This window comes from Crinia signifera, chromosome 2, assembly GCF_055691185.1.
Source record: "Crinia signifera chromosome 2, ASM5569118v1, whole genome shotgun sequence".
NCBI lineage: Eukaryota > Metazoa > Chordata > Amphibia > Anura > Myobatrachidae > Crinia > Crinia signifera.
In genome coordinates, this window is record NC_139218.1 from 329,929,852 (window position 1) to 329,942,913 (window position 13,062).

Here is a 13,062-nt window from a genome sequence, read left to right on the forward strand (position 1 = left end):
GAATAAGCTCCAACTGCAATAATATCATGCCGTTCTGATGTTGTATATATTTATGTATATATGTAGATTGTTCGTTTTCGATGACACTGTCATAACTGTCGGTAGGTTGCTCTTCTTACTGAAAGTGTTCGGACTGTGAAAGAGACTTTACTGATTCAGAACTTTGAACGGTTCGGACTTGTGTCTCCGAGAGCGTGGCGTGAGGACACGACCACAAAAAAGTAGGGGCGGATGTAAGCCCCAGAAGGAAGGGGTTAATCAGTGCCGCCGAGTGCGCCCAGGATTGGAGGGGAGAGTAGAGGAAGAGGCGGTGGCAGGGAGCAGGAAACGGAGACTCACGTGGGAAGCGAGGTGGAAGGGTGAAGAGGGAGAGAGCCCAGCTGCAGCACGCGGTCCCCGGCGTGGAGTGGAGCGCCCGCCGCTGGGCAAGGAGACGGAGAAGCGGACGACGTCAGCGGTGACCCCCGCCGACCTCCAGGTAGAGACGCGGCGCTCGGAGATTGCCGCATCCAGGTAGGACGGGCAGCAGCGCGCCGGTGACCCCCGCCGACCTGGGGGAGAAACTGCCGCACAGAGCCGGAGGGAGCGCGGAGAGGTCTGTGACCCCCGCTGACCTCCCTGTCCATCAGCCGCGCCGGCCACGCCACCTAGAGAGGGAAGAATCCCTCAGGGTCCGGCACTGACCAGCCGCATACACAGCGTGGCAGTAGCCGGGACCCCCACTGACCTCACCAGCAGCCCAGGCCACCAGCAGAGGCCCTGGAGAGAGTGTCCCAGGCCACCAGCAGCCCAGGCCACCAGCAGAGGCCGTGGAGAGAGTGTCCCAGGCCACCAGCAGCCCAGGCCACCAGTAGAGGCCCATTGAGAACCGCACCAGACCACCAGCAGACCCCCCACCAGGTGCCGGTATCGTACCAGAGGGAGAAAGGAGTACAGCGGGGAGAACTGCAGAGCCCAGCAGTAATTGCAGCCCAACCAGAGGACCCAACAGCAGCCGGGGTGCAGTGTAGCGGAGTGTGGCAACGCCTGGCGCCCACACTAGCAATCCCGTCGGGGTGCACTGCGACCGGTGAATGTTTGCCCATACCCAGCGGGAGCTGGCACCGTGCCACAGGTACTTTACCCCTGACCTAAAAGTTAACCCCCATACTTTGTCACTCCACTTTCCACATCCAAGGAAAAGGTTGCTGGACCAACATTGCCACCCGGTGGCAAAAGGATAAAAGTACAGGGACCCATAGACATAATTAAATCCTATGCATAGGTTCTTGTTGAGGACTGACCGGTCTTAGCTAACGATAGTACCCGGGTACATAGGCTTAAGTGGTGCGAAGTAATATTTCATGATATGGGTGTTGCAATAGGTAGCGGTTAAGATAAAGCCTAATTATTGCTGTGTTAGTGAGAATCGTAAATAATGGCCATTACTGTCCTAGAGCTACTGTCCTGTTTGTATTCCAAATGATGTTTGCACTGTGATATTGTTTTATACTGTTACGTGGTGTTCACCCTATTCCAAGGTACAAAAACCAGCTGGCGCCCCTAGTTGAAGGCCCAGAATAAAGCATCAATTAAGAAAGTGTGTCGATTGATTTGTGTACCCATCCTATAGTACGAGAAGACTCCAGACCGTGAACCGGAGGAGACTAGTGGGACCGATTCCAGCCATACCAAGTGAGGTAAAGCCCCTTTCGGTGCCTACAAATAGGTACATCCGAGCTTATAAAGTGAATTTCATGTCTGTAAATGATCTTCACTTGTCATGATTATTGCGGATCTATTTGTGCGCCTCTGGTTTCTTTGAAATAAAAAAAAAAAAACATTTGCACCAAAAAAAAACCAAAAAAAACTGAATGTATGATTATGTACAGCATGAGATCTAGTGGTCCAAATGATAGGATTTTGGCCATTTCTTGCTAAGAAGATCTTTGGTTAAAAAAAACCCCCACAAAAAATAAATTAACTCATATTCAAAAGAAATGTACAGACAACATATACAAAACATTTTTTAAATTGAAAAAAAAAAGTATACATGGCTCATAAGCTACACGTCAAAATGTTAATATTTTTTATGAAACTGGTAATTTTTTAAAAACATATTTAGAATGCACGGAGCAGCTGGTGAGAATTAAAATAGTTTGTGGCTCAATAGAAGTACAGTGATCCAAGCTAGACACATCAACGCTGGTTGGGTACGGGATCCCGATGGTGAAATAGGTATTCTACAGCTAACCCTAAACCCTAAACCCAACACCCTAACCTCCCTACTTGCAGCCTTACTCCATCCCCAACCCTACCTACCAGCATAGACCTAATCCTAACCTCCCCTCACAGCATAACCCTAACTGTCATCTTTGGCAGCTTAATCCTAACCTCCCTCCACAGACTAACTCTGATCATCACCTTTGGCAGCCTAATCCTAACCTCCCTCAACAGACTAACTCTGATCATCACCTGTGGCAGCCTAATCCTAACCTCCCTCCACAGACTAACTCTGATCATCACCTTTGGCAGCTTAATCCTAACCTCCCTCCACAGACTAACTCTGATCATCACCTGTGGCAGCCTAATCCTAACCTGCCTCCACAGACTAACTCTGATCATCACCTGTGGCAGCCTAATCCTAACCTCCCTCCACAGACTAACTCTAATCATCACCTGTGGCAGCCTAATCCTAACCTCCCTCCACAGACTAACTCTGATCATCACCTGTGGCAGCCTAATCCTAACCTCCCTCCACAGACTAACTCTGATCATCACCTGTGGCAGCCTAATCCTAACCTCCCTCCACAGACTAACTCTGATCATCACCTGTGGCAGCCTAATCCTAACCTCCCTCCACAGAATAACCCTATCCCTCCCCTCATACTTACCATTAGCAGTTGCCAGCAGTTGACCTGTCTGGATATAGCCGGTAGTATTGCAAGTTTTCTGGATTCTGACTGTTGGGATTCCTCCTACATCCATCTTAAACTGATCACATATAAGATCGCAGCTAATATAGGGCACAAAGTCTAGTAAAGCATTGTACATGGTACCAAAATCATGATACCAAATAATGATGATTTAAAGTAAATAGGCTTACTATGGAACATGATGAATAATGTCAGAGGATGAATTATATTGGCTTTGTGAACATCCTCTATGTCCATGCCACATATAAACCAGAAGTCATCCTGCCATTTGACTTCACATATTAAATGACTGACTAGTTATCTCTGGACCCTGAGGAGGTATTATTGGTATGTGTGGTCACAGATACAGAACTCAACTTTTGCATGGACCTTGCAGCTGGCTCTCGGGTAGTGTACTACAAATACACAATTGCTGAAATATTTGTATAATGCCAACTCTAACAGCTTTGCATGTGACCTCCAGCTTGCATTGAGTATGTCGACTACAATGGATTTTTGTTTTTGGAAAATGCATTTGAAAATACATCCAATATATCAAAAACATTAATAGTCATTTAAACTAACACGAACACTCTACTTTTACCACTTGGTGGCAATAAGTCTTCCTTCTAGCTCATGAGCTTAAGTGTCTGTGATTAGCAAGGAACTTGCAGGTTTAAAGATCTATTATCACCTATCATGAATAGATTTCCACATTATCTATGCCTTAAACAGTAACTGAAATGAGGAGATTATGGAAGCCATATAGACAAAGCAAAAAGACTTAAAGAGCTGAAGACATTTTCGCCATCTTGCATCCACATTTTGTTTGTAGAACAACTTTAGGCACATGGTAGCTGCAGTGTAAGTGGACAGGTGGGCAGATAATAAGTTGCATAGAGATATAGGGGCAGATGTACAGTAATAAGCCTGGTGAAGAGATAAAGTGGAGATAAGGTGGAAGGTGATAATGCACCTGCCAATCAACTCCCAGCTGTAATTTTTCAAAAACAGCTGATTGGCTGGTGCGTTATCACCTTCCATTTTATATCCACTTTATCTCTTCACCAGGCTTAATACATCTGCCCCATTGCATCTTATGAGTGCATTGAAGGTGTGCCACTGATGGCGAATGCATACAGAGTGGTTCAGCTAACCCACTACATGTTTTGATGCTGGTAGTGCATCTAAAGATGTACCACATAGTAATACAGCATCTATAGACCCTACAAGTTTGTGTCTCAGTCTAAATTTGTGTCTCCTGGTGTATATTCAGACGATCTGATGTACACCAGGAAAGGGCTTTGTAGTGGTACTGGCATAAAGTCACAGACAAGGACAGACTCAAAACCAGCTACATAAAGCTAAAGCTACAGTATGTGTAATATGATAGAAACCATCCAATACAACAAACAATTACTCAGTGCTTTTAAAAAAAATAAGGATTTTTATAATATAAGAACAGGCGTTCGGTGTAGAGGGAGAAAGACTGAAATGTAATTTAAGAAAGAAAGAACATACAGTATTTAAAAGGATGCTAGGACCATGAAATAGCAGGGATTACTACAGTGAGAGGTCAAAAGTAATAATGCCATTATGTTTAATCATACATTTATTTATCTAATTAATTATTATTATACTTAACTATTATTAAGTGTTAGAAACTAGGTTAGATCAGATAGACCTGTATGTTCTAAGTTACCATCAAATTCTAGATTTTCATGTTAAAATATTTCATTGTTATCATTATCATCATGGCATAGGACTGCAGAGATTATGTCTGGTTCATGCGCAATTGAACATGTGTCTTTTTGTGCAGCATATCTTGCGTGTTTTGCACTATGCATGCAAGTACAGGTTGAGTATCCCTTATCCAAAATGCTCTGTACCAGAAACATTTTGAATAAGGGATTATTCCGTATTTTGGGATATTTTTATATATCAATGAGGTATCTAGAGGTATCTTGCATTTATGTTGTATAAACACATCAAACACATGAAATATACACAAATAGATTTTATTTGTGCATGAAACAAGGGAGTACTATCTCAGGCACTGAATTTGAACGCCAAGCAATCATATTCTTGCAAATATTTAGTGCCAGTTACAGTTATATATCATGTCCCCAAGTAGTGCCAGTCACAGATGTCCCCAGCAGTGCTTTTAGCACACAAAAAAGTACATTATGGAGACTATGGTTTTCAGAATAATTTGTATAATGGATATGTGTACAAGGGATACTCAACCTGTATTTGGGATGCAGACCTGTATGTGAGTGAACAGGGGTTAAAGCGAGGGGGGATGGGGTTGAACTGAATCCACCTCCATCACAGCCCTAGACATAGAATTTGACGGCAGATAAGAACCACTTGGCCCATTTAGTTGGCCCATCTAGTCTGCCCCTTTTTTGGACAGTAATTTCAACTGAAAAGACTTTCCCAGTGGCTTCTTCTTCTGGCACAGAAGAGCCACTAAGAGGAGTAGGCTCCGTGCTTGCTGAAAACAAGGTGAAAGGGTGCTGGAGGAATCAGAGGAGGGAAAGCTGCTGGAGGGACACAGGACACAGGGCATGGAGCTGCTGAGGGACATGGACAGTGAGCTGCTGAAGTGACAGAGACAGATGTTTATAAGAAGCCCCTTGTGGACATTATTTATTTATTTACAGTTTCTAATATAGCGCAGCAGATTCCTTTGCGCTTTACAATAGTACATTATGTGTATAAGGGGCACTACCGTGTAGCGTAATTTGACTAAGGGGCACTACTGTGTGAATAATGGGCACCACTATGTTATGTAAAATAAGTCAGGGGCACTACATGCGGTGTAATATGTATATGATTGTGCTACTGTGTGGCGTCATTTTAATTGGAGTTACTATTGTGTGACCAATTCCCTACCTTATGGGACCCTTATTCCTTTATGGGAGTTAGCGCACACATTTATAGTCTGCAGAGGGTGCCAAAAACCCTGGCACTGGCCTGGGCTCCGCCTTAGGGGAGGATGGGTGTCAATGTCAGGGGAAATGAGTTCCACCACCTTTCTGGGACCACTTTAAGCCCTGAGTATGAATAGTATCTACATGTATGGGCTCATAGTGTAACTGGGCTGAAATGGGCCAGTTTCATGGAGTTCCGCTAGCCTGATCTCAGTGTAAGTGTAGTTGTATTCTTTGCCCCTATTATAAATATGTATCTCCTGTAAATATCCCTATTGGGGCCTATGGTGCGATATACCTGCTGCGATTCCTGTTTACGTTTTCCTCAACATTATTACTTTTGCTTTATTGTGCTACTTTATCCTCAATTTTGCATCTTATGGCAAATGGTGTACCAGGTAGTTAGTATGAAGTCATGCATGGTGGTATGTGCAGTACCCTGACCCCCTCCCCCCTCCGAATGAACCTGTTCAGCTTGGTTTGTGTACTTTTTCCTTAACTTCACTACTTTTCATTGTGCTACCTTAAACTTTTTTTGGGTCTTAGTTTACTTATAGTGTACTTACCAGGTACCTTGGATTAGGGAGATTGTGGCACACTAAATGGGGTTACTTGGTGCAATTGGGGAGAAATGCATATGGACACATCTGGAGTTAGGTGAAGGTACGCCATGATGATGATGATGACTATCAGCAAACCAGGTGAGTATATACTCTGTACTTTTTCCATGATATTTACCAGTGTATTCATTTTTCTCCGGTGCACACAGTCCACAAGCAGCATATGCTCGCTTATCATGCAACTCTACATCAGGCCTCAAATGAGGAACTGGCCAAGCACTGGACACTAAACAAGGTCAATTAGTGCACGTCCCTGTGTAGACCATAACATGTATACCCTCTAATCTCGGCATGTCTCCCTCACCCATTGTGCACAGCTATCCTATGTGCTAACATTCAGACACTGCACTGATGTCAATAGTAAATGGCAAATTGATAGATTAACCTTTACATAAGGTTACTATTAGAATTAGTTCTTAACCATGCTAAAAGTCTACTGTTTGGAGCAGCAAATTCATTTCCAACCTTCGTCACACTGATGTTACACAATTGCCATTATGTATGTTTTAGTGCAGTCTCCTCATGGCTCATTCACCATGTGTAATTGTCATCACGAGCTGATTTAATAGTTTGTGTAGCAGCATTTTCATACTTTCAGTTCCATCAAAGCATTGGCTTGTCCCTCCAGATAACATGCTCCGAAAGCTTTCTGTAATAGTATTTATGAAAAATTCAGGCAACATATTTGGTTTCAACCCTGTAGCGGAACATAAATCCATGATTCTTCATTATCATTGTCTTCATTATGTCTTGTCTAGTCCCTGCACCATACTTTTAGGCCAGCAAGTGGTTAAAGAGTTCCTTCAAAGTGCAATGAAATTAAATAGTCAATTCTATTTAATTTAAAACTTTTTCCCATTTCTTTAACTGATGTCCGTTTTTTCTTTAGTTCCCAGTCATGCACTTAAAGTAGTTTTTAAAGTAAAATAGTTGATGTCTTATTTCTACTTGATTAGCGGCTTTGGGGTAGCGGAATTTGGAATAGTCCTTATCTGACTGTGATTTGAACCAGGGAAGATGGATTTTCGAAGCATGATCTACGATGACATCATCACAGGAGCCCACGTGCAGTATCCCAAGTCCATCTATGAAGAATTCTGCCAAAGTAAACAAGAAAGCAATAAGTTCAAAATGGGTTATACTTTTTTTTTTACTTTTTTATATTTTACCATCCATGTGGATTCATACTGGGAATGGTAAAACGGCCTGAAGCATGGTGAGCCATGTCAACTCTTTCATGAGTCAAATTTTTGCATAGTCAACCTTTTACTGTTGACCTAGACATTGACATTGACAAACAACACACAGAAAAGGTTTGCTGCGATGATCAGTCGCTATTATAAAGTTTCCCCAGAGCTTCTTAAGCATCGCAATACCCACAAAATGCCTCACAAAAGGGAAAATATGCTGATGTCCTAATCCCCCTAGTGTCCCAAGGCACTTGCAGGGGTGCCCTGGCTTGGTGGTGCAGGACAAATTAAAATGATTTAGATGTAATGTAATAGGTAAACTAGTGTATGTGGCTTCCAATCATGAACTATGTAGACAACAATAAACACATCCTGCCACTCATCACATAAATGACCCTAAAGATGACATATAAATACAATTGTCTTAGTTTAATATGCTTTTGTCAATTAGAAACATTTAGCCCAAGGGTGCCTGAAAAAAAATTCTGATACCCTAGGGTCGCGTGATTCAAAATAGTTTGGGAACCAATTCATTATGAATTATCTTGCTGGTCCTCCATAACTGTACTGTTCCTGGACTCTTTAACTTACCTAAATGACCCACCCTGGACAGCCGAGGGTCAAAGCCAGCTTTCATCACCTTGTCTGTCCGTGCCAGGAAGAAGTTTACCACACCATCTGTCACCACACAGTTAGGAAAGCCCTCAATGACATGGTGATAACCTAGTCGGGTCATAAGACAGTCCCCTTCCTTGCCTCCAGGCAGGACATTAATCTTTTGTCGGTAAGTTGTAGAATATCCAGTTATTTCCCTTACAGCGCCACCTACCTACAAGAAACCATAATTAATCTACATTTCATAGCATTGTTTATTCGGAACTTAGAACTTTTTTTTTAAAAAAAGCTGCATTTTACTGGCATAAGACTATACATTGAAGTAACAATATAGCATTTTACATTTAAATTATTTCCTATCTCATAGACTCCACACAGTTCTAATTGAACAGATTGATGCAACATTGTAGGGTGCAGTAAAACAAATGTATTTGACACAACATTGTAGATATTGTAAATTACAAACACATATGGGGAGGTGTAGCATGAAAACCATAGCAATCAACTTCTAGTTAGCATATATCAGGGGGATTCTATAAAATTATAGGTACAGTAGAATCCTTGGGCAACTTTTTCTCTTGTTTCCATTAGGCAATTTAGCCTAATATTACTTAGCTAATTTTTAAGATAAATAACTCCCTTTTAAAGCAACCCTTCCATTCTCAATGTTAATGATTTTGCCAGTCTCTTACACACAGGGGTGTCTTAAGAGAGGAGGAGGCCCATTTGCAGCCTCCCCGTTCATGCCTCCTCCTCTGTGCTGGGAGCGGAACCGGAAGCAGTAGGGTCTGAGCAGTAGTGCTCAGTTCCTACTGTGCATGTATGAACCTCCGCTGTGCTGTGGTTTGAGCACTACAGCACCCAGACTCCACTGCGCATGTACAGATCGGCGGAAAAAATGGCCACCGTGCATTTTTTACGGCAATTTCTGCAGCGAATCTGACCAAAATGGGTACAATTTGCACAGTGCAAGCCCCCCTGGGGTCTGTGTACACTGCACCCATTATACACACAGCCTTATACACATATTATTATGGCCCTGCCACTACTGCTTCCTATAAACTCACTGCCTTCATTTTATATTCCAGACTTTTATATCAAACAATACTGAACACTTTTGAACAATCTACATTACAAAATAAACGTTTCTTCCTCACAAAAAAACCGAATCATATTTGTTAGAGAGAACTGGTCCTTCATAAACCATACTGACACTGTTTCCTACAATACATGACAGAATCGCATCCCCTTTTGATGGTAAAAATTAAGCTTATAGGTTTATAAATTCCTAAATCTAATTGTACTCCCTTTTTTAAAGATTGTGGCACAGGCATAGTTTGAGCGTGTTAATACTGTAAGTATACATTATAAGAAAATGGCGGTCTCTCAGGTATCACACATGGGTGAGTGCCATCTGCAGTGATGAGGGCTCATGTGCATGGCTCTACTGGACTCACGGGTCGACTACATACATTGTGCATTGCACACCCTGCACCCATTATAGATACAGATGTTTCCACATACAGTACATATATCCACTACAAGTCCTGTTACACATAACGCGTAAGATCCATGTGACTCAGTAGCACCGAAAGTCTTTGCATGTGACTTTTCCATTAAAATGCTTCTTATTCCCAGTTTGATGTGAATAGGATGCATAAGCAGCTTCTGCTGATTAAAGTAGGCGTGGCGTGACTATATTCTGTGTTCAACCGCGGCTACATCTGCATATTAATATGCTGCATTACAGCGTTTTACTGGAAAATAAAGGCATGCCGCACACATATTACAGGCATGCTGCATATCATTTTAATCACCAGAGCTGCTTGTGAATAGGATGCATTTTAATGGAAAATGTCACAAGCAAAAATGCTCGGTGTTACTGAGTCACACTACTGCATGGGTATACTAGAAGGGCGGCTGTTTTATGCGAGGCAGCTAGAAGTACACATCTGTACACCCGTGGCTATCAGGATGGGATGCTATATTTATAATAATTGTATCTCCTTCTGTGCTAGACTTGTCTACAAACAACAAACCCCCAACCATTAGTAGTAATAGTCTATTTCTCTTCATATATATCTACTCTACATAATCAACCTGGGCTTGCCTAAGAAATTGGCACTTGCATCTCACAAGTACTGTAAATAACCATAATTGAAAGGTGTGTGCCGTTCCTGTAACCCCACAAGCCACGTGCATGTGCTGTGGGACAGAGACAATGCTGCTCACATGACCCTGCACCCTTAGTTAAGGCCCAGCTGGCCTGAAACAATTATTTTCTGCACGGCCTTTCCCTTACAGCATATCACAGATAACATACTTGTGGATAAGGTATTCCATACATGTACTGTAACAAATATACTCACTAAGTCCAGGGTTGTCTTCTCTAAAACATCCACCATTTTTTCAATCTTAGTGCGAGGGCAAAATATGAAATCATCATCAACCCACAAGACATATTTTGTGGTCACTTGGGATATAGCCAGGTTCCTTCCAGCAAACCAGCCCTGTGAGTTATGAGATTGTCAGTTAATAATTAAAAAAGATGGGTGGATATAAAGAAATATGACCATGACGAAATATTAGGTGAACAAATAGCATTATAATAATTATAGTAGAGTAGTAGGTGCACTGAGTACTACTTTTTCTTTACACAGGACTACAGGATGGGAATCAGTGTGCTCTGGGATTCTGCACATCTGCCGCAGTAACATAATGTAAGAAATGGCTTTTTGCAATACAGTATCTCTGGGGTTTGATATCTTGGTGTTTGACTGTTTTACTTATAGTGCAAAACCTGCTTCAGTTGTTTTTACTATAGTCAGGGAAAAAACTTGTCTTTGCGGTGTACGGTATATATAGGAAACGAGTTCAGAAACATAAATGGATTTTTTTTTGACATTTTTTAAAATGTTTTTAAAAGATTCAGGCATACAGGTGAAAACAGGGGCATGGATACAAGTGGTAGGTGGAGGGAATAGTGTGATGGGGACGGAAGAGGTTGATGCATAGGAAAATAAAATAAAATGATAATCTATTACATAGAGATTTTGGCTGCAAATTTACAGGAATCTGGCGCATTAGATTAGAATAGAATATAATACCTGTAGAATCAACTTTATTGGCCATGTGTGCTTGCGCACACTAGGAATTTTTCGTACTTGTTTCCTAGCACAGCACCCACGATTTCATCGTACGACAACTCATCGCATCGCACGCAATATTGCAGCATGCGATGCGATTCGATTTTTAATTGTACAAGCACACAGATGGGTGATTACAATGTGATTCCACCATTTAGATAGTGTGGCGAGCGCAGCGAGCACGAAGCGTGGCGAGCGCAGCGTAATACGACATTTAATACGAGCCCGAAGCGTGGCGAGCACAGCAAGCCCCACGAGGGGACATGGATTACTTTACATGTATTCCGCGTCTGCTCGCCACGCTTCGGGCTCGTATTCCGCGTCCCCTCGTGGGGCTTGCTGTGCTCGCCACACTATCTAAAATCAACTTCAAGCCGACGTGGATAGTGGGGGTATGAAAAGGTTGGAGGACGCGTACCATCGCCCCGCGCAGGGCTCGCTGCCACGCTTCGGGATGGCGTGGATACTGGGGGTTACATCTCATTGTAAGCACCATCACATGTCATGGCATGGGTGCTTGCACAATGAAATATCGCATCGCAAGCCATTTGATGGCATGCGATCCTATGCGATATTTCATTGTACAAGCACTCCTGTGCATTTAACATGGAGATCGCATCGCACATCACTAATAACGGTACGCAATGCCATGCAATGGGCGCCGTGCTACGAAACAAGTACCAACTTTTTTGTGGATTACAGTGCAGCAACAAGCAGGGTTAAAGGGGGGGGGGGATTACATACATTACATTAAGACATTACATGCGGGGGGCACATGCCTGCCAAGCTGCGCATCGCCTAGGCAGCCATCAGCGGCACCACTGATCGATGCAGCAGCCAGGTGGGTAACGATCTAAGCAGTACAGTCTTCACACGGGAACACATACCCGCCGAGCTGCACAGCGTCTAGGCAGCCATTCAGCGGCACCACTGGACGTTGCAGCAGCCAGGTGGCTATCACCATTGCTTTCCTACTACTGTTATATTGGAATGTGGTCCTTAGGTCGGCACAAGAAAGGTCGACACTCCCTAGGTCGTCACCGGAAGGTCAACAGGGTCCTTAGGTCGACCAGCGGAAGGTTGACACTGCAGAAGGTCGACACAGGGTTTTTGTTCTCCCCCCTCACATGCTAATGCTGGGTCTTGTAGTTTTGAAAATTATTGCAAAACTTCAACTCAAGCTGAATAATGCCTAATGGGTGTGGTATATTTTCCCGACAGTCGGGATTCCGACAGTCATTAGTCAGACGTCGGAATCCTGACTGCACAGCGGGGGGAGCGCAATGAAGCCCCTTGCGGACTCGCTGCGCTCACCACGCTGCGGCCACGGTGGCGAGCTGTGCTCGCCACCTATTTTATTCTTCCTCTATGGGGGTCATGGACCCCCACGAGGGAGCAGTCGGGATTCCGACGTCAGAGTAATGACTGTCGGAGCGCCGTCCGGCACCCTGCCTAATATCCGTCTAATTACTGACCTGCTAATAATATTGGGTTGGATATGTGAAGTCCTTGATTACTTAATTTCTATTTTCCATCTTAACTTCTGGATTTGCAAACTGCTAGCTCTGCTGACCAGAGAATAAAACGTCTGATATAATTGTGAGCTACAGACAAAGTATGTCACTTTTCTATCCACCTAGGAGTTATCTGTTGTTTTAGTA

At 43.2% G+C, this 13,062-nt stretch overlaps 1 protein-coding gene across 1 annotated transcript in view; it reads right to left on the reverse strand.

Moving 5' to 3' along the window:
- Positions 1–1,708: 1,708 nt before the first annotated feature.
- The window catches only part of B4GALNT1 (beta-1,4-N-acetyl-galactosaminyltransferase 1), a 106,883-nt gene continuing 95,529 nt past the window's right edge, over positions 1,709–13,062 (reverse strand). The window contains exons 9-11 of the mRNA XM_083169407.1: positions 10,625–10,765; positions 8,232–8,469; positions 1,709–7,547 (exon numbers count right to left, since the gene is read on the reverse strand). Of these exons, the coding sequence (XP_083025533.1) occupies positions 7,336–7,547; positions 8,232–8,469; positions 10,625–10,765 (591 nt within the window). The 3' untranslated portion in view covers positions 1,709–7,335. The remainder of the gene's footprint in view (positions 7,548–8,231; positions 8,470–10,624; positions 10,766–13,062) is intronic.